The following is a 20,298-nucleotide window of genomic DNA, read 5'->3' on the forward strand; positions in this document are numbered from 1 at the left end:
CCTAATAATTCCAACAGAGCCAGAATGTAGGCAGGAGGAAGAGGACCTGTCATAACTGTACAGAAGATTTTTACACCTGCCAGATAGACCTCAGACATTACAGGTAAGTGATGTGAGTGAAGCTATCGGAGCAAAATTGTTTTTTTGACAACATTTCAACTTTAAATCTATGGGTAACCTATATGTGGTAAAACCTATAAAAGCTGATTTCCTTCATTTACCTTACATTCTGGTGCCGCTTCACATATAGACTGTGGAAGTTTTTGTCTGCTTGGCGAATGTCATTTGTTTCCTTTAGTCGATCCTGAATGGCCAACTTCATTTCCATAGAGATATAGACTGGGAGTACAGACAACAGCAGGCTCTCCTAAGAAGGGTGTCGGGTATGGGAATTACAATGGGTAATGCTTTTTTTACAGTATGCATTACTGAGAAATAGTTGTAGGAGTGAAAAGTTGAAAGGAAGAAGAGATGAGAAACAGAAGAATGAAAAAGAACGAAAAAAGGAATTAAGAAACAAGAGTAGAGAAAGCAAACATGCTTTTGACAATGCAGAATAAAGGCTTTGATAAGAAATAACTTTTTTGGTTTCCAAACCTTTTTTTACAAAAGTATTTAGGTAAACAGTTTCATGTTACTGATAGGCAGATAATTGATTCATTTTAAACATGTGTTCAAGTTAGGTTGAATCGATGGCTTGACTTAAAGCGGGGTTCCACCCAAATTTTGAACATTATCTCTATGTATTCTCTTACTTGCCTAGATGCTGACATGCTGTGTAAAAAAATTTAAATCGCCGTAATTACCTTTTTTTTTTTTCTAATCTTCTTAGCACTTCCTGGCTTTCCTCCCATGGGAGTAGGCATGTTTCTAGCCTCTCCCAGACCTCCCACAGTCCCCTGGGAGCTAGTCTCAGGCTTCCCAGCATGCATTGTGCAACAGCGTCATCACAACATCTCGGTGAATGCTGGGAGCACAGCATTCACCGCATCCAGGAAATACATGCTTGTGGGCTTCAAATGCCCACAATGAAGATGGAAACCGCCTTCAGTGAATTTTATAAGTTATTCTTTACAACGAAATCGGACACAGACGTACTTATTTCACAGAACATGTGAGTAGATAATCATGAGAAGAAAAGTTTGTGAATGAACTCCAAAAAAAAAAAAAACGATAGATAGGTGGACCCCCGCTTTAAGCTTCCTGTGCACATCTAACTAACTTTATGTTAGCAATTTTATCATTTAGATGTATGACGATGTCTGAATGTGGTTTTATAGTAGATTACAAACCTAAGACCTAACTTGAAAATGTTTTGAAAATAAATTATTTCAGATTTGGACTCTTCACCCCATTTTGTTACAACATAAAAAAAAACGTAAACATAATTCAAATAAATGAAAAAAGGTATGGTACCTGTAAAAATACCTTTCCTCTATTAAAAATGATAGATACATTCAGATTTATGGTAGCATAAACAGAACAAAAATTTATTAGGCTGGGTTCACACCTATGCAAATTGGATACGGGTTTACCTGCATCTGATTTGCATAGCAGGAGAATGTGACCGGCTCTCTATGGAGTCGGTTCACATATGTCCGGAGCGGCTGCAGAGCGCACTGCACAGAAATGCTGTGCGTCTTTAGCTCCATTTCAGGGCCGAATTCAGGCAAAGATTCGGCCCTGATTCATCCCTGAACCGGAGAATTGGGACACACAGCGTTCCTGTGCGATCCGCAGCCGGTTCCAGTATGAGCCGAGCCTTAATGGGAAAAGCTATCTCTAAAACAAATTTTATCTTAGTCAAAATATGGTGAAAATAGGTAGGAGTATTTACTAACGTAAAAGTTTAAAAATAATTGAAACAATTATGATATATTTGTTGTCAAACCATTAATTTCAACAAAAATATAAAGTCTTTATATTTTTATATAAATATAAAAATATAAAGTCTGTATAAAAAAAATCCAAGGCCAGAGACAGATCCACAGATGAAACAATCCTGAAAGATATCCCAAAGTGCAGAAAACAATGGACCGCTGAGTGAGTAATTTCCACCACCAATGTATGAGTTGCTTCGCTCACCTCAAAAAAAGACCCCTGTGGACACAGAAGGTCATACTGCCACTTTTTCCCACTATCCCGAGGAATTGGGTGTATACAGATGGTAATCGTCACAGCTGATAGGAAATTTACCGACATCCAATAGACATTTATAAAACATAAGAAAGAGAGGAACTTAAGTGCTCCCTGTATGATTAAATATTCACGCTTTATTGAATAACACTTAAAAGGATCATTGTCTTGTATCCAGCAAGTAAAAACACAGCAGACAACGGCTAAAGGAACACACGTTCCACTTGGATAGCAGCAGGTGATGTCAAAGGGCGTGGCTCCTCCTCCCGTACACGTTACGTCCTACGGGACTTCGTCAGCGGGATGGAGTCACGGCGTCACCCGACGTCTAATATGAATAAATCGTATCCATAGTTATGCAGAAGCTCAAAAACTCAGAGCATTCACATTCAATGACAACCCCCCCCCCCCCGTGTGGACAGAATGCTAAACTGCTCACGCTGAGCAGAAATAAATCAGCTAAGACGATTACCATACACCCAATTCCCTGGGATAGTGGGAAAAAGGTGCAGTATAACCTTCTGTGTCCACAGGGGTCTTTTTTTTGAGGTGAGCGAAGCAACCCATACATTGGTGGTGGAATTTACCCACTCGGTGGTCCATTGTTTCCTGCACTTTGGGATATCTTTTAGGATTCTTTCATCTGTGGATCTGTCTCTGGCTGTGGATTTTTTATACAGACTTTATATTTAAATATTTTTTTGCACTGCACTGCTCTATATAAAACCCTTCAACAACGTATCTGAAGAGTGTTCCATGTATGAACTGCCAGCCCAGAGTTCAATACACAGACGTAAAGCACCATTACCAATGTAAATTTTTGCATGTTTTACTCTAGCAGAGGTCTTGTATAGTTCGAAGAACCACAAGTCCCAGTGCCCAATTCGCCTGGATATATATACTGTAACTAATTTTGAGAGCAGCCAGGCCTTATTTTCCCTCAACTTGGTTGCATGTGTGTGTATGTATATATACACATACATATATAACCTGCACATAAATACACACACCTTTACATAGACCAGCATTCCCCAGAGCCACACGTAACAAAGGTGTGGGGATGCTTGCGACATCATTGACCTAATATGGCCACATGGCCATATTTGGTAGATAGCAAGCTTAGATAAGGCATTAGATTGTAAGTGACTATGTGGATGTCAGCTAGTACTAATATTTGTTTGCAACCTTAGGCCCGTATTCACATGGTCTACAGCTTGTATAAGAACAATGAGGTTGATTCACTAAAACTGGAGAGTTCTGGTGCAGCTCTGCATAGAAACCAGTCAGCTTCCAAGTTTTTTTTTGTCAAAGCTTAATTGAACAAGTTGAAGTTAGAAGCTGATTGGCTACCATGCACAGCTGCACTAGATTTTGCCCTCTCCAGTTTTAGTAAATCAAGCTCAGTGTGTAGAAGAAAATTTTGCTTAAAGCAGAGTTCCACCCAAAAGTGGAACTTCCACTCGTTGTACTCCTCCCCCCCTCCGGTGCCACATTTGGCACCTTTCGGGGGGAGGGGGGACAGGATACCTGTCTAATGCAGGTATCCTGTTCCCACCTCCGGGAGCCTCAGCCGTGGGTTATTGACGTCCTCGCCTGGGCTCCCTCCTCCTCCCTCCTCCTACCTCGGCCACAGGGCCAGTAGGAGAGAGGAGCGAAGCATCGTCCATGCGCAGTAGGGTTCCCGGCGTGAAGCCGTAAGGGTTCCCTTACTCGCAATGGATGGAAACATAAGCTGCGGTGCCGACATCGCTGGACTCCAGGACAGGTAAGCGTCCCATTATTAAGTCAGCAGCTGCAGTATGTGCAGCTGCTGGCTTTTAATTTTTGCAGCGGTGGGTGGACCTCCGCTTTAAGTTTAAACCTTAAGCAAGCTTTAAGTGCTATACTTCACTTTAACCGCTTGCCGACCAGCCGCCGTCATTATACTGTGGCAGATCGGCACATTTCCGTGAGCCGTCATAGCTATACGTCGGCTCCTTTAAGCGGCATAGCAGGCATGCGAATGCGCCCGCTGCACTGCGGGGGTGCCGATGCTTGTGGCCAACGGTCGCGATGACCGCCGGCCACGAGCGATCACGGGCACGAGAGGCAGAACAGGGACGTGTGTGTGTAAACACACAAATCCCTGTTCTGTGAGGAGAGACAGATCTGAGTTCCTAATAGCTAGGAACCACAATCTGTCATCTCCTATAGTCAGTCCCCTCCACCTACAGTTAGAACACACAGTCAGGGAACACAGTTAACCTCTTGATCGCCCCTTAGTGCTAATCCCTTCCCTGCCAGTGACATTTACACAGTAATCAGTGCATTTTTACAGCACTGATCACTGTATAATTGTCAATCGTCCCAAAAATGTGTCAAAAGTGTCCAATGTGTCCACCATAATGTCGCAGTCACGTTGAAAATCTCAGATTGCTGCCATTACTAGTAAAAAAAAAAAAAAATAATAATAATAATAATAATAAAAATGGCATAAATCTATCCCCTATTTTGTAGACGCTATAACTTTTGCGCAAACCAATCAATATACGCTTATTGCGATTTTCATTACCAAAAATATGTAGAAGAATACATATCGGCCTAAACTGAGAAAAAAATGTGTTTTTTTTTTTTTTTAAATGGGGATATTTATTATAGCAAAAAGTACAAAATATTTGTTTTTTTCAAAATTGTTATTTGTTAATAACAAAATGTTATACTTACCTACTCTGTGCAATAGCTTTGCATAGAGCAGCCCCAATGCTCCGCCTTTGGGGCCCCTGCCCACCAGCGATCCTGGCTTCTCCCCTCTTCTGAGCGACCCCACAGCAAGACGCTTGCTATGGGGACACTCATGCAGGCTCGCTCCTGAGCCACTCTCTGTGAGTCCACTGACATACACAGCGTGACTAGGCCCTACCATGCGTTCTCTCCTCAGCGCCTGTGATTGACAGCATCAGAAGCCAATGGTTTTCGTTGCTGCCTCTCTGTCCGGTAAGGAGAGAGCCAAGAAAGCTACTCTTGGCTCTACTGCACAACAATGGATTGAGATCAGGCTCACGTAAGAATAAAGTGGGGCTGGGGGGGGCTGCAGAGAGAAAGTTTTTTTACCTTAATGTAAAGACACTGTATAGATATATATACAAACACACACACAATATATATATATATATATATATATATATATATATATATATATATATATATATACACATACATACATACATACATACACACACACACACAAAAGTCATGACACCCCTGTTAAAATGTCAGCTTTCTGTGATGTAAAAAAAATGAGGCAAATATAAATCATTTCAGAACTTTTTTTCCACCTTTAATCTGACCTATGAACTGTAAAACTCAGTGGAACAAACAACTGAAATTCTTTTAGGTGGAGGGAAGTAAAAATAAAAAAATAAAATAATATGGTTATATAAGTGTGCACACCCTTAAATTAATACTTTGTTGAAGCACCTTATGATTTTATTACAGCACTCAGTCTTTTTGGGTATGAATCTATCAGCATGGCACATCTTGACTTGGCAATATTTGCCAACTCTTCTTTGCAAAAACACTCCAAATCTGTCAGATTGCGAGGGCATCTCCTGTGCACAGCCCTCTTCAGATCACCCCACAGATTTTCAATTGGATTCAGGTCTGGGCTCTGGCTGGGTCATTCCAAAACTTTAAGCTTCTTCCATTGAAGCCATTACTTTGTTGATTTGGATGTATGCTTTGGGTTGTCATGCTGGAAGATGAAGTTCCTCTTCATGTTCAGCTTTCTAGTAGAACCTTGAGGGTTTTGTGCCAATATTGACTGGTATTTTTAACTGTTCGCAATTTCCTCTACCTTGACTAAGGCCCCTGTTCCAGCTGAAGAAAAACAGCCCCAAAGCACGATGCTGCCACCACCATGCTTCACTGTGAGTATGGTGTTCTTTTGGTGTTGTGCAGTGTTGTTTTTGTGCCAAACATATATTTTAGAATTATGGTCAAAATGTTCAACCTTGGTTTCATCAGACCATAACACTTTTTCCCACATGCTTTTTGGGAGACTTCAGGTGTGTTTTTGCTAAATTTAGCCGGGCTTGGATGTTTTTCTTCGTAAGAAAAGACTTCCGTCTTGCCGCTCTACCCCATAGTTCAGACATATGAAGAATATGGAAGATTGTTGTCACATGTACTACACGGCCAGTACTTGCCAGATAATGCTGCAGCTCCTTTAATGTTACTGTAGGCCTCTTGGCAGCCTCTCTGACCAGTTTTCTTCTAATGTTTTCATCAATTTTGGAGGGACATGCATTTCTTGGTAATGTCACTGGTGTGCCATATTTTCTCCACTTGATGGTGGATGTCTTCACTGTGTTGCATGGTATATCTAAAGCCTTGGAGATTTTTTGTACCCTTCGCCTGACTGATATCTTTTAACAATGAGATCCCTCTGATGCTTTGGAAGCTCTCTGTGGACCATGGCTTTTGCTGAAGGATGCGACTAAGAAAATGTCAGGAAAGACCTACTAGAACAGCTGAACTTTATTTGGGGTTAATCAGAGGCACTTTAAATGATGGCAGGTGTGTACTGACTCTTAATTAACATGAGTTTAAATGTGATTGCTTTTTTCTGAACACGGCTAAATCCCCAGTTATAAGAGGGTGTGCACACTTATGCAACCACATTATTTAAATTTCTCATTTTTACTTCCCTCTCTAAAAGATTTCAGTTTGTTTTTCAATTGAGTTGTACAGTTTATAGGTCACATTAAGCCTGGGTACACACTATAGCGATGCAGGAACCAGCGCGATTACAGTGTCGGTTCCCGCATCACATCTCTCTGGCAGGCAGTTCACACTGCCCTCTGCGAACTGCTGCAGGTGCCAATACAATGTTAATGACACCCTCAGATCGGTTCACAGATTGCAGTGCGAACTGTGAACCAGACAGGAATCAGATTGCGTGGGTGTGAACACCCATGCGATCCGATTCCAGTGCAGGGGGGAAAAAAGTCCCTGCACCTTTTTTGTGAAAATCCAATGCGAGTTCAGCCATACAAATTGTATGGCTGAACTTACATTGCACAGACATCGCATGTGATCGGCACAGCAATGCGGGTGTGAATCAAATGTGATGTCTGTGTTCACTATAGTGTGAACCCAGGCTAAAGGTGGAAAAAGTTCTGAAATTATTTATCTTTGTCTCATTTTTTTTACATCACAGAAACCTGACATTTTAACAGGGGTGTGTAGACTTTTTTATCCGCTGTAAATATACATATGGGACATATGCAATCTCACATTTCTGTTGCAAAAAAAAAGAAAAAAGAAAAAAAATATCTTACCTGTTGCCTCTTTTGCATTTCAAGTTTCATCTTTGCTCTAATACGTTTCACAGTATAGCTGTACAGGTCTCTCGAGGCATCTAGCATGTGGTACTTGTGGAATGCCCCCATCAGATTCCCACATATGAAAATAATGGCATTTGCAATAAGCTGAAAAACACATTGATACAATACACAGAGATAAGTGAACACTCTACAACTCCATCCACACTAAACAGGGTTGATAATCCTAAACAGGATTGTACAATCAGACTGCATGTAGAGACAGCTTTAAGGCAGCAAATCTCAAAAAGAAAAAGCTTCATAACTGAGGCCAGAAAACTAAAGAGCTCTATAATGATTTTGCTAAGGGACCCTATAACATATCATGATGCCCCTGGACACAAGTGTGCAAATTAATAAAAGCAGGAACAAGGAAACGTGGACAAAAAAGCAGACCCAGTGACTTTAGCTGATAGGAGTGCTACGTTTTTTGTTTTCAGAAAGAAAATTGATTTTTTTGTAGTTGCCTGTAAAATCTTTTTATTTGGAGTACATCGCGGGACACAGTGCCACCATATTATTCCTTACACACACAGGGTTATGTGCCACCTGCAAGTGATTGGACACTGGCAAAAAAGACAGGAAGTCCTCTCCTATATAACCTCTCCTATACAGGAAGCACTGTTTTGTAGCAAGCAATGAACCACCACACAGGGAGGGATCTCCGTGTCCTGTGATGTACTCCAAGAAATGGATTTTACAGATAAGGACAAAAAAACAGTTTTCTTTAGTTACATCTCAGGATCAAAGAGTCACCATATTATTTCTTACTTATAAGATGTCCAAAAACAATGTTCATGGGGGGAAGGAAACACAGCCACCATTGACAGGCCAAAAAGAATCTTTGATGCGGCCTGCATATATACAAACAAAATCAGTCTTCTCAGCAGCTCTTACCTCCATCTGATTAGATCCTTTAAAGTTGTGAAATGTAGACCAGCTTGTGGTCTTACAATAAAACCTCCAGGTATTCCAAAACGGGCACCCCCTGGATCATCAAATGGCCTAGAATCGGGGCTTCGACTTTCGTTAACACTTGCAGAGTCATGGACAGACTGAAAGATGCTAACATGAGCTGAAAATGTAGATTTTCTATTGGAAATCTGCAGAAACATCTGATGAGGTAGAAGGATTGGGACATGTAGGAAGGCACCCTTTATTTCTACTGACACCAGGATATCCCCTGCCTGGAGCAAAGCCATGATAGTGCGCATGACTCCATTCAAAACCTCCTCACCTTGGGAAATTTGTTGAGACTCTTAAGGTCCACCATTAGCCAAACATCTCCACTTGCTTTTGGGACCATACCAGAACAAAAACAGAGAAACTTTTCCTCTTCTGGAACTGGTACGTTCCATAAGGTTTATGTACTTCCTAAGCAGGCAGATGATCAAGGCAAGAGCTTGCAATAGGGAGAACTGTATTTGTGGATTCAAGGAACATTTGAAAGCATGAAATGCTGAGGAGGACATTTTCGTAATTCCAGCTGATAGTGATAAGTAATTGCACATCAAAACCATTTGTCCACAATCTCCTCCTGTCACACTTCTACAAATATCTGAGCAGGTGTGGGTGCCCCTTCATTGATAGGGAGACTAGGAAACCAATTTTGCTGGTTTGGAGGACTAAGTTCTCTTACAGAACTGGGAGGCTTTGCTCTGGTGGAGAAGGCCTGTGAGTGATGAAAGAAATTCCTTTGATGAGCCTGCTCTAGAAAAAAAAAAACCCTCACACTCCTTGTGGCCTATGCTCTTACCCTTCTTCTTGAGAGGCAAAAGAGAACTCTTGCCTTTCAAATCTCTGGATGTACTTATTCAACTGAGATCTAAACAGGCATTCCCACAAAAAGGAAAAAGCGTCAAAAGCTTTTTAAAATTTTAAAATGTAACCTGCATTTCAGCCAAAGTATCCACAGCATGTGAATGGGCAAAAGTCCTAAGCGTGAAATCCATTTACTGGAATCCTTCAGGGCACCCACAGCAAAACAGAAGGCCTGAGGTGAATTTGCCAAGTCTTCCCTTAGGTCATCCTCACTGCCTGCGGAATCCAGGTTCCTAGACAGATGCTTCATATGTTGCCCTTGAGCTCTTGATAGACACCTATCATCGCTACTGTTGGCTGCATGGCAGCCCCAAACCAAAGAAAAAAAAAAGAAGCTTTCAGTAATGTTTCCAACCTCTTAATTGCTGTCATGTCAAATTTTTGTTAAGATAAGAAACAGCCACACCAAGGAGACCATACTCCATTTCTTAACAAACTTTTCCTCCATAGGATACAGCAGAGCAAACCTTTTACGAAGAACACCACCTTGTCTGGGAGAGCCCATTGTGAAAACATTACCTCCTCCAAAATGAGCGTGTAAGGAAAACCGTTGGGATCTTTGCGTAGGCTGCTAAGAACCCAGGGGTGGATCTTCAGAGAATCAGACTCAGGAAGTGGAAATGCAATCTATGTGGACCATCTCAAACAGTAAGTTCACCAAAGATTCTTGGCCTCAAGAACACTCTGAACCTATGACACCCTGGTTGAGAAAACCTCTGATGAAGATTCTACTGTCTTTTCTACTGTGGCCCAAGGAGGCCCCCTCCAAGAGAGGGCACCCAAACACACACCAAGCAGCTGGGGTGCCGCCGTTGAGGCAGGCAGGGGCCACCGCACAATCTGCATCTTCCTTATCTTCCACCCATCTCTCTATAAAAAGCAGAGGGGATAGCTGATGTGCCTTTAGTAGCCACAAGACCAGATATGCATAGGGATGCCAATCCATGCTATGCCCCAAGATCTTTCAAGGAAACTGCATCAGCATTTCTAGTGTCCGGTGTCTAGTGTCTTCAACCTGCTGGAGACAATTGTACGCCCTCTGCAGCTGTGCTCCTACCTCTCTCCTTTTCAAAGCCTGTTCAAAAATTAACAGGACCTGTGGCAGGAAACAAGCAGCTCCAATACAGCTGAGAAGACATTTGGGCTAAGAGAACAAGTGTACAGGTTACCCTTTGACAGTTTTGCACCTTCTGTCAGAGCCCCTTCCCTAACAGAAGTACTTACACAAACCCCATAATGCTGCAAGCCTGCTGTTTGTCTTCACACAGCCTCTCAGTGACCGTAGTGCCTCCCAGCTATTGCTGCTCTGTCCAAGCCATAATAGGCCAGTCCCTCCATGCTGAATGATATCTGCCGGCTGAACTCCATATGCATGCAGCCATTTGCATGCCCACACACAACTGCATGACCACATGCACTACCACTGCGCGTGAGTGCAAGTTTCTAATAATTGCAGGAGTTCTACCTAATGAAGACAGGAAGAAGCAAGATAAATCTAAAACAATCTTATGAAGGCTGGAACAGGGCTTCAGTGTCCACAGCAAAGCAGCAGATTGGAACAGGTTACTGTGTATAAACAGAAGAAACGTTTCACTGTCCTCCAATGGGAAGCCGGAGAAGAGGCACCCATATATATAAAAAATAAGGGTAGAAATTGAAAGAGAGCAAATTGGCTATAGGCACGCACCAATCTTGCCGCAGGATCTGTCTAATAGATCAAGATTCAATCTTCATCCAACATGGCAGGCAATGTCTAAGCAGACCCTGAGGAACTACTACCCCTTTCCTGAGGTCCACTGCCCTTTACAGTACTTTACTGGAAACTCCTTGGTCAGATATTACTGCGTTTTGTATCCACAAGGTCCAGCACTGAAAGGCAGCATTACAGGGAGTCCCTTACATTCCCAGAGACCAGACATCCATTTAAGCAAAATAGCTATATGAACAGATCGGGATAACACCAATCTCTTGATCCCAACTGGAACCATCTGAGAACATCTGGTAGCGCTTGTACAGAGCTGCACATTGGTGACCATCACTTCCTGAACTTCCTAGGAGGGGTTTATAGGGGAGGACTTCCTGTCTTTCTTTGCTAGTGTCCAACCACCTGTAGGTGGCGCTTACCCCTATGAGTAAGGAATAATATGGTGGCTCTGTGTCCCATGGTGTACAATAAAGAAAGTAAAATAATTCTGACTAGTTGTTTTAGGCAATAGTTTTACTACTGTTCCAGTTTTCTTTGCTCCCGTTTACATACTTTAGCCCAAATATTTTATCTCAGCATCAGCAAAAAGGCAGCAATATTTTAAACAGAGGTATTTTTCTTTGATACCTCTAGCCAGTAGATTAGTATTTCTATACTAGCACAGACATTTTTTGTTATTCAACAAAAAACAAAAATACTAAAAAGGTTAAGTTCACATGAGTGTTGAGACAAACACCTTTGAAAAGCCTGTTTTGAGGTGGAAAGGTTGAAAGGAAAGAAAGAGTCTTGCCATGCGCAAACGTATGCCAAACACTTTAAGAGAGTTTAGAACTTGACTTGACGGAGACTCAAATGGAGGCATTTGGAAAGTCTTGCAAGTTGCAAAGCATGCTAAAGTTGCAGGCAAGTTCAAAATCATTGCGCAGTGATGCAAAAGTGAGAAGTGTACTAGACCGCCTTGTAAAGTGTTTGGAAAGCTTTAAAAATGTTAACCAAATGCCTGTTCTTTATGCCTGTGTGAACGAGGCCAAAAAACTGTCTGTATGATCAACATGTAAACTAATTATATTATATAAAACACGTATGATATATTTCAGTATATCGTATCTATTAAGTCAAAGATTTTAGGACCAACTCTATATAGTTCATATATAAAAACCTCTAATCCAGGTTGGTTATTTCATATGATCTCAAATACTTATGAGTTAATATTTATCCTCATTCCAGTTTTGAAAGCCAAGTCTTGAATGCCACCCATCCATCTTGCCCACCTCAAAATCAGTCAGTGGGCCAACCACCTTATTGAGTGAGTGACTGAGTTGTGGGAATGAGCTCAGAGTATGATTATGACAGCTTAATCCAAGATCTGCATGACTGAGTGCCCTGGATTTCAGGGCACTTATGAAGACTCCTATAGGCATGTGCAGGCACATACTGAACATATGGCTGGTATACAGTTCAGTAAAACATTATTATTAATATACAGGATTTATATAGCGCCAACAGTTTGTGCAGCGCTATACAAAATGAAGGCAGACATTACAGTTACATTACAATTTGGTATTGTAATCTAAGAGGCAAGCTTAAAAAAGTTTAAGAATATTGATCTAATAATAGGTATACTTTAAAACGAAAAAAAGTTTGTGAAATACTGAACGTATTCCAGTTCTTTTGATATTTTCTCCTAGTTAATACAATAGTTCACTGATTATTGATTTTTGTGTTTGTTATTCTATGGTTAATTTGGATCACATTTAAAGAAAACAACCATGAATCATTTAAGGCTGTAGCTCAGCAAAAATCAGCTTGTCGTTTAAAAATAAGAAACTTTAAATCTGTCCCAACCCGTTTCAGAAATCTGAATTTCAAATGACTCATGAATAATGTCCCATCAGCTCCTTTCCTAAAGGTATAATAATTTACAAAGAGAGCAGTTCTAAAACATGGCACTTAATTATGAATGTACTGTAAGCCTGAAATGAAATTCATTCATACTGTATTCCACACATGAAGAGTGCAGACTCAGCAAATGAATAATACTGAATTATGAATAATATTAGAACATTGCTTGTGTACCCTATTCCTACACACATTTTAAAAATACATTTGATAAAACAAGATAGATATATATCTATATAGATATCTATATCTATATCTATAGATAGATAGATAGATAGATAGATAGATAGATAGATAGATAGATAGATAGATAGATAGATAGATAGATAGATAGATATACACACACACAAACACACAATCTAAAAAATAAAATTGAACTGACTACTAGCTGGATTTTTAAAATCCACATTACGTTTAGCACTTTTTATAAGCAGGTACCCTTACTTCACAGGGATAGAGCATTTCCCATTGCCTTTCACTGCACAATTTTCAATTGAACAAAAAAACTATCATGAAATTCCCCCGAATTAACTCAGCTGTTGAGATATGTTCAAGTTTAAATAAAATCAATAGTCCTTTTTATTCTGATGTATAATTAAGGGTTTTAATCAATGGACTTTGATTGGCTAATACAGTGTGCTTTTATCATCAACTTGAGATGCTATGGAAATCCTATAGAATGCAGGTGCAACTGACCAGTGTTTAACTTGCTGCAGCTACTTTTGCATTCTCATAGACTTGCATAAGGCTGGGTTCACACTGGTATGACACAATAGTCGTACGACTGTGGATCCGACTTTACCCTGCGACTTGAAGTCCGACAATCCGACTTCAATGAACAGGGATCCGACTTTGATCCCTGACAATACCAGGCGCTGTGTCTGCTATGAATCTTTAGGGGGAACTCCACGCCAAATGTAAAAAAACAAAAACAAAAAAAAACAAAAACAAACAAAAAAAAAAAACGGCATGGGTTCCCCCTCCAAGACCATACCAGACCCTTCGGTCTGGCACGGATTTTAAGGGGAACCCCTACTTCGAAAAACAGCATAGGGTCCCCCCAAAAATCCACACCAGACCCTTATCTGAGCACACATCCTGGCAGGTCAGGAAAGGGGGTGGGGATGAGCGAGCGCCTCCCCCTCCTGAACTGTACTAGGCTGCATGACCTCAACATGGGAGGGAGTGGGTGCTTTGAGGCAGAGGGGGCCCTGCGCCCCCCCCACCCCCAAAGCACCTTGTCCCCATGTTGATGAGGACAAGGGCCTCTTCCCGACAACCCTGGCCATTGGTTGTCGGGGTCTGTGGGTGGGGGAGCTTATCGGAATCTGGAAGCCCCCCCTTTAACAAGAGGGCCCCAGATCCCGGCCCCCCCACCCTATGTGAATGAGTATGGGGTACATTGTACCCCTACCCATTCACCTAAAAAAAATTTTAAAAAATTAAATGCAGTACACAGGTTTTCAATCCTGCCCCATGCCAATATAAGTAGTGGTACACGGCGCACCCAGCATTAGAGCGGGAGAGAGCGTTTAGTCAACATCAGAAGAAGAACAGAGGGAGAAGACTCGGCAAAAGAGCGAGAAGACAGCGGAGAATACCCGGCAGAGGCAGAAGACAGCGAACAGAGGGAGAAGACTCGGAGAGGGCTATAAGACATCAGCGGAGAAGAACCAGCAGAAGACATGAGTGGAGGAGGCAGAAGAGCCAGAGAGGGGAGAAGAAATCGGAAGAGACCCTGGAGCTGCCATAATAAATTACTTAAAAAACCTGTGTACTGCGTTTTATTTTTGACACTTTTTTTTAGGTGAATGGGTAGGGGTACAATGTACCCCATACTCATTCACATAGGGTGGGGGGCCGGTATCTGGGGGCCCCCTTGTTAAAGGGGGCTTCTAGATTCCAATAAGCCCCCCCACCCCCAGACCCTGACAACCAATGGCCAGTGTTATCGGGAAGAGGCCCTTGTCCTCATCAGCATGGGGACAAGGTGCTTTGAGGGTGGGGGGGTGCACCCCCCCATGTTGAGGGTATGCGGCCTGGTACAATTCAGAAGGGGGGTGCTCGCTGCTCCCCACCCCCTTTCCTGACCTGCCAGGCTGTGTGCTCGGATAAGGGTCTGATGTGGATTTTGGGGGGCCTCTACGCCGTTTTTTCAGCGTGTGGGTTCCCTTTAAAATCCATACCAGACCGAAGAGCCTGGTATGCTCTTGAAGGGGAAACCCATGCTGTTTTTTTTTTTTTTTTTTTAAGTGGAGTGGAGTTCCCCTTCAAGATCATCAGAGCACAAGTCACATGCCAAAGTCAGATCAGTTAAGATGGCGATCCGAGTTTGATCAGACTTCAGTGATATTCAATGGGCTGAAGTAGGATCAAAGTCGGACCAAAGTAGTGCAGGGAGGATTTTCAAAGTTGGACCAGTTAAGACGGCTCTCATAGGGAAGCATTGATTTTCACACGTCATGCGACATGAGCTCCCAATGTCGGAGCGTTTGTCGTACAAGTGTTAGAAGATAAGCAGTTCTTAAGCAAACAAAAGCCAGCTGACACTGGTCTTTAAAGAGATTGGCTTGATATAAATAATTATAGTGCTGTGTTCTAGTCTTGTATTAAACATGAGGACACTAAAGGCCCATCCACATCCTGTCTCTGCATGGGTTATTTGCTTGTTTTTCCCCATTTTATGTGAAAGTCACAAAGCAAAATATTTTACAATAAACATTGCAAAAATATTTCAAAATGTATGCTCATTAAAAATACATTTCAACTTGTCTTTAAACTACTGATAAAACACAAATGGTAATGCTGTAGAAAACGTGGTTTTATCATGTGTTCAGAATTCTCTACCCATGTCTAGTGGTTAATACATGTGACTGTCCTAAGGTATTAGTTACTCCCTGTATCTTCTGGTTGTTTGTAGGTCCAGCAGTTGCACTCAGTTTCCAGTGCTCATTTTCTTCCTCCCATGTTTGCTACTTTTGTCCATTGGTCACTCCCCATGTCCAGGGGTATGCCTGGTGTCCTATCGCCACTAATATAGCCACACATTCCCTCTCCTTTCCTTCCCATGCCAAGTCACACAACTCTTTATATCCCCTATGATTTCTTGCAAACTTTATTTACAGCCTGGCTTGGCTATTGGCTTGAGGGTATCTAGACCTAGAGTTAATAGGCTGGATTCGCATCTGATTGACTTCTAATCTGATACATCAATAAACTGAAAATCTATGTTCCTTGGCTTTACTTTAGTATTCACCTTAAAATTCCTGGTAATGCAGCACTTGCAAAATATTTCTTTACTCTATACTGATGACTTATCAAACCACTGTTCAGGGTTAAACATTGCTATGCAGCTACTGACCGCCATAACATGTGAATTAACCGCTTGCTGACCAGCCACCGTCATTTTACTGTGGCAGGTCGGCACGATCCCACGAACCATTGTAGCTATACAGCGGCTCATGGGATCAGAATAGCAGGCGCGCACGCGCCTGCTGTATAGCGGGGGTGCCGATGCTCGTGGCCAATGGTCGCGATGACCGCCGGCCACAAGAGATCGCGAGCACGAGAGACAGAACAGGGACAAGTGTGTGTAAACACACACTTCCCTGTTCTGTTCTGAGAAAAGTGAAAGATCGTGTGTTCTTATTAGCTAGGAACTACGAGCCGTCACTTCCTCTAGTCAGTCCCCTCCCCCTTCAGTTAGAAACACGTAGCAGGGAACACAATTAACCCCTTGATCGCCCCCCTAGTGTTAACCCCTTCCCTGCCAGTGACATTTATACAGTAATCAGTGCATTTTTATAGCAGTGATCGCTGTATAATTGTCAATGGTCCCAAAAATGTGTCAAAAGTGTCTGATGTGTCTGCCATAATGTTGTAGTTCCGATAAAAACACAGATTGCCGCCATTACTAGTTAAAAAAAAATAATAATAAAAATGCTATAAATCTATCCCCTATTTTGTAGACGCTAAAACTTTTACGCAAACCAATAAATATACGCTTATAACCTTTTTTTTAACCAAAAATATGTAGAAAAATACATATACTAAACTGGGAAAAAAATTAGCTTTTAAAAAAAAAAAAAAAATGGGGATATTTATTATAGCAAAAAGTACAAAATATTGTGTTTTTCTCAAAATTGTTGCTCTTTTTTTGTTTATAGTGCAAAAAATAAAAACCTCAGAGGCAATCAAATACCACCAAAAGAAAGCTCTATTTGTGGGAAAAAAAAGGACGTCAATTTTGTTTGGGTGCAGCGTCGCAATTGTCAGTTAAAGCGATGCAGTGCAGAATCGCAAAAAATGGCCTGGTCATTCAGCAGCCAAATCTTCCAGGGCTGAAGTGGTTAAGAATGTCCCTTCTGCTTGCATTCAGATACCTCAGCACCTGTAGTTTCAGCCTGTGTTTTTAGTGGTCCTGTTGATTCTGCTGACTGGCTTTGTCTAATATTAGATCTAACATTCTTTAGCTTGCAAAAGGAACCCCGCAATGGGGTATGGAAGGTAATTGGGACTATACGATACCCAGAAAATAATATTGAGAATTAAAGTAATGTAAAGATAAAAAAAATTAAAACATTTTTTATATCAATATATAAAAACCTCAAAAGAGGAAAGACATTTTGACAACATTGTTAAAATAAAAAGTCACACAGTAATTTCAATACGATAAATACAAAGGTGTGAGCCCCATTCATGTAAAATACAGCTAAACTGAGCGGACATAAAGACCCCAATGCATTTCAACAAATTGTCTTCTTCAGGGGTTGATGGTGTCCATTTGAGAAGGATATAATTTATCAACTACAATAGCAGGTGTAGAAAGAAACTGTCTGTGACCTAAGGCGGTGCCATACAAGGTCCCATGGATCCCAAAGGCCAGCACAAGGGATAAAATGGCAGAAGAGGGAAAAAGACTCCTCCATGTAGTAGTAGGAATCCAGGCTTCTATTCTGAAATTGCCCCAGTTAAAATATTTTTTTTTGAGAGTGCTAGACAATGGCCACAGGCCTGAAATTGATCAGCAGTTAAACCAGCAGATGTGAATGCTCCACCTTTCTATAAAGTGTGACTTTATTTTAATGGTGTTGTTAAAATGTCTTTCCTCTTTTGATGTTTTTATATACTGATATAATATATTTTGTAATTTTTTGTATCTTTACATTACTTTCATTCTCAATATTATTTCCTGGGTATCATATAGTTCCACCTCCCTTCCTCGCCCCATTGCAGGTTTCCTTTTGCATTGTATTACAGGGATAGATACCCTCTTCCTTAATTTTTTCCAGGTCTAGGAACCTTTAGCTTTCAGCTTCAGCTGTGTCCATACCAGTGTCTGACCAGAAGTTTGTCCAAACACAATATCTTTCAATATCTTTTCAATATCTTTCAAAAAACTGTTTTAGCATTGCAATGCATTCAGAATGCTGCCAATGGGTATGATGGGTGGTTTGGAACTTCAGGTTTATACCACCCATGGTACGAGTAACAAACCGCCATTTTCTAATCATCTGGATGGTTGATGGTCAGGTATAGCCTTAGTTTTTGTTCCCCTCTAGTTTTGACAGATTTCTAGAAAATATCTAAAGACAAAGAGGTTTAAACTGTTCAGTAAGGCACGTTCTATCTCCATAAATCTTTACGGGTGACTAACAGGTCTGTTTCCCTCTCCTTTCCAGATTTCTGGCTGCAGATGTAACAAAACTCTGTCAACATGCTATGGCACCATGTTCTTGCCTTTCTCTAAAGCCCATTAGTAGTACAGGCTTGGCAGGAAATCTAAAGTATGTGGATCCCGGCCAAGCATTGAACGCAGAGAATTTTAAATTGTGATCTAAACTGATCCCTTTAACTAAGTGCTTTTATATAGCACACGGCACAGCAATGACAACACACCATATAGATTTTTAACTCTAGTAGGTTCCAATGTCTCTACAATATTGCAACTTCAGACTTTATTACTTAGTGGTAAAATATAACGTGGCAGCACAATGCAAACAAAAACAGTCAACCTTTAGGGCCTTTTCACATGCATTTGTGGATAATATATAATAATATTAAAGTGGTTATAAAGGCAAAAGGTTTTTTTACCTTATTGCATTCAAATACTTTCAATAGCTGCTCCCCCCAGCGCCCCCCTTAAATATTTGCTTGAGCACGCCCAATACAGCGTTGTGCCTCTCTTCTCCCTACTCTCTCTTCTTACTGGACACTTGGCAGCAGTGGGAGCCATTGTGCTGCGGTCAGTCAAAGCCTGTAAGGATTGAGTGGGGGCGGGGCTGATATGCGCTGTGTTTGTTTATGGACTCACACAGCTTGGATAGAGAGCTAGCCTGCACCTCTGCACCCATAGTGGCTTGCTATGGTGAAGCACACAGAAAAGGAGGCACCTAGAGTGTCAGCAGGGAACTCAAGAAAAGGAGGTTCAGGGCCAATCTGCTCAAAACCACTGCACAAAGCAGGTAAGTATAATGTTTATTATTTTAAGAAAACAAAAAATAATCTTTACAACCACTTTAAAGTGTTAATAAACCCACAACAGTAAAACCAGTCTGTATATGCAGTAAAGCATGCTTGTTATACTCACTGTGGAGCCTAAGGGGTTAATCATGTGTATTGTGTAAAAAGGCTGTTTTGATCATGTCTCCTCTGATCCTCCACTTCTTCCACTATCCCCAATCCATCTCCTGATAAGACAGAGCCTTGGGGGCATGCCGCACATGCACAGTTTGGTGTGTATTGTTTGAAAGTTTGTTTTATTTCCTGGGACGATGCATGTGACTGGCACAGGGCCAATCAGCACTGTCCAGACAGAGGGTCAGAGGTCCTTCAGTCTTATAGGACAGTCAGAGCAAAATGAAAAAGATGCTCCTACAAACTTTAACCAGACACTGATAGAAGCCACAAGACTGCTATATACTGCTGATGAGAAAAGGTATTTAGCAGTTTATATTTTCTAAAATAATTGTACTTCCACGTTCTGTGTACTGTGGGAGACTAGAAATAGTGAATACAGGGTCTTGGGTTTAGTAACACTTTCACTGCTTTAAAGGCAGCACACCTTAACAGACACGAAACAAGACCTAGATCATTTTTGGCATTGCAGCCAACAAGGCATCCAGTGTACAGCACACCGCAATGTACATAGCATGTGTTGTGGTGTGATGTACTGTGGATGCATTGTAAGCTACTGTACATGTGTGTTGGGGTGCAATTGTATCTGCAGTGTCAAGCACTTAGTACTGGGAATTGCAGTAGTTTGCGGTACAGCATACATTTTACCATGCATTACCAACACAAATAGGTTCAAAGCCAGTCTTAACCACTTCAGCCATGGAAGATTTGGCTGCTCAATGACCAGGCCATTTTTTGCGA

At 41.4% G+C, this 20,298-nt stretch overlaps 1 protein-coding gene across 1 annotated transcript in view; it reads right to left on the reverse strand.

Moving 5' to 3' along the window:
• ADCY7 (adenylate cyclase 7) overlaps positions 1-20,298 on the reverse strand; it is a 393,360-nt gene that overhangs the window by 145,780 nt on the left and 227,282 nt on the right. The window contains exons 5-6 of the mRNA XM_073604992.1: positions 7,455-7,604; positions 222-367 (exon numbers count right to left, since the gene is read on the reverse strand). Of these exons, the coding sequence (XP_073461093.1) occupies positions 222-367; positions 7,455-7,604 (296 nt within the window). The remainder of the gene's footprint in view (positions 1-221; positions 368-7,454; positions 7,605-20,298) is intronic.

The sequence above is a fragment of the Aquarana catesbeiana genome, linkage group LG11 (genome assembly GCF_042186555.1).
Source record: "Aquarana catesbeiana isolate 2022-GZ linkage group LG11, ASM4218655v1, whole genome shotgun sequence".
Lineage (NCBI taxonomy): Eukaryota > Metazoa > Chordata > Amphibia > Anura > Ranidae > Aquarana > Aquarana catesbeiana.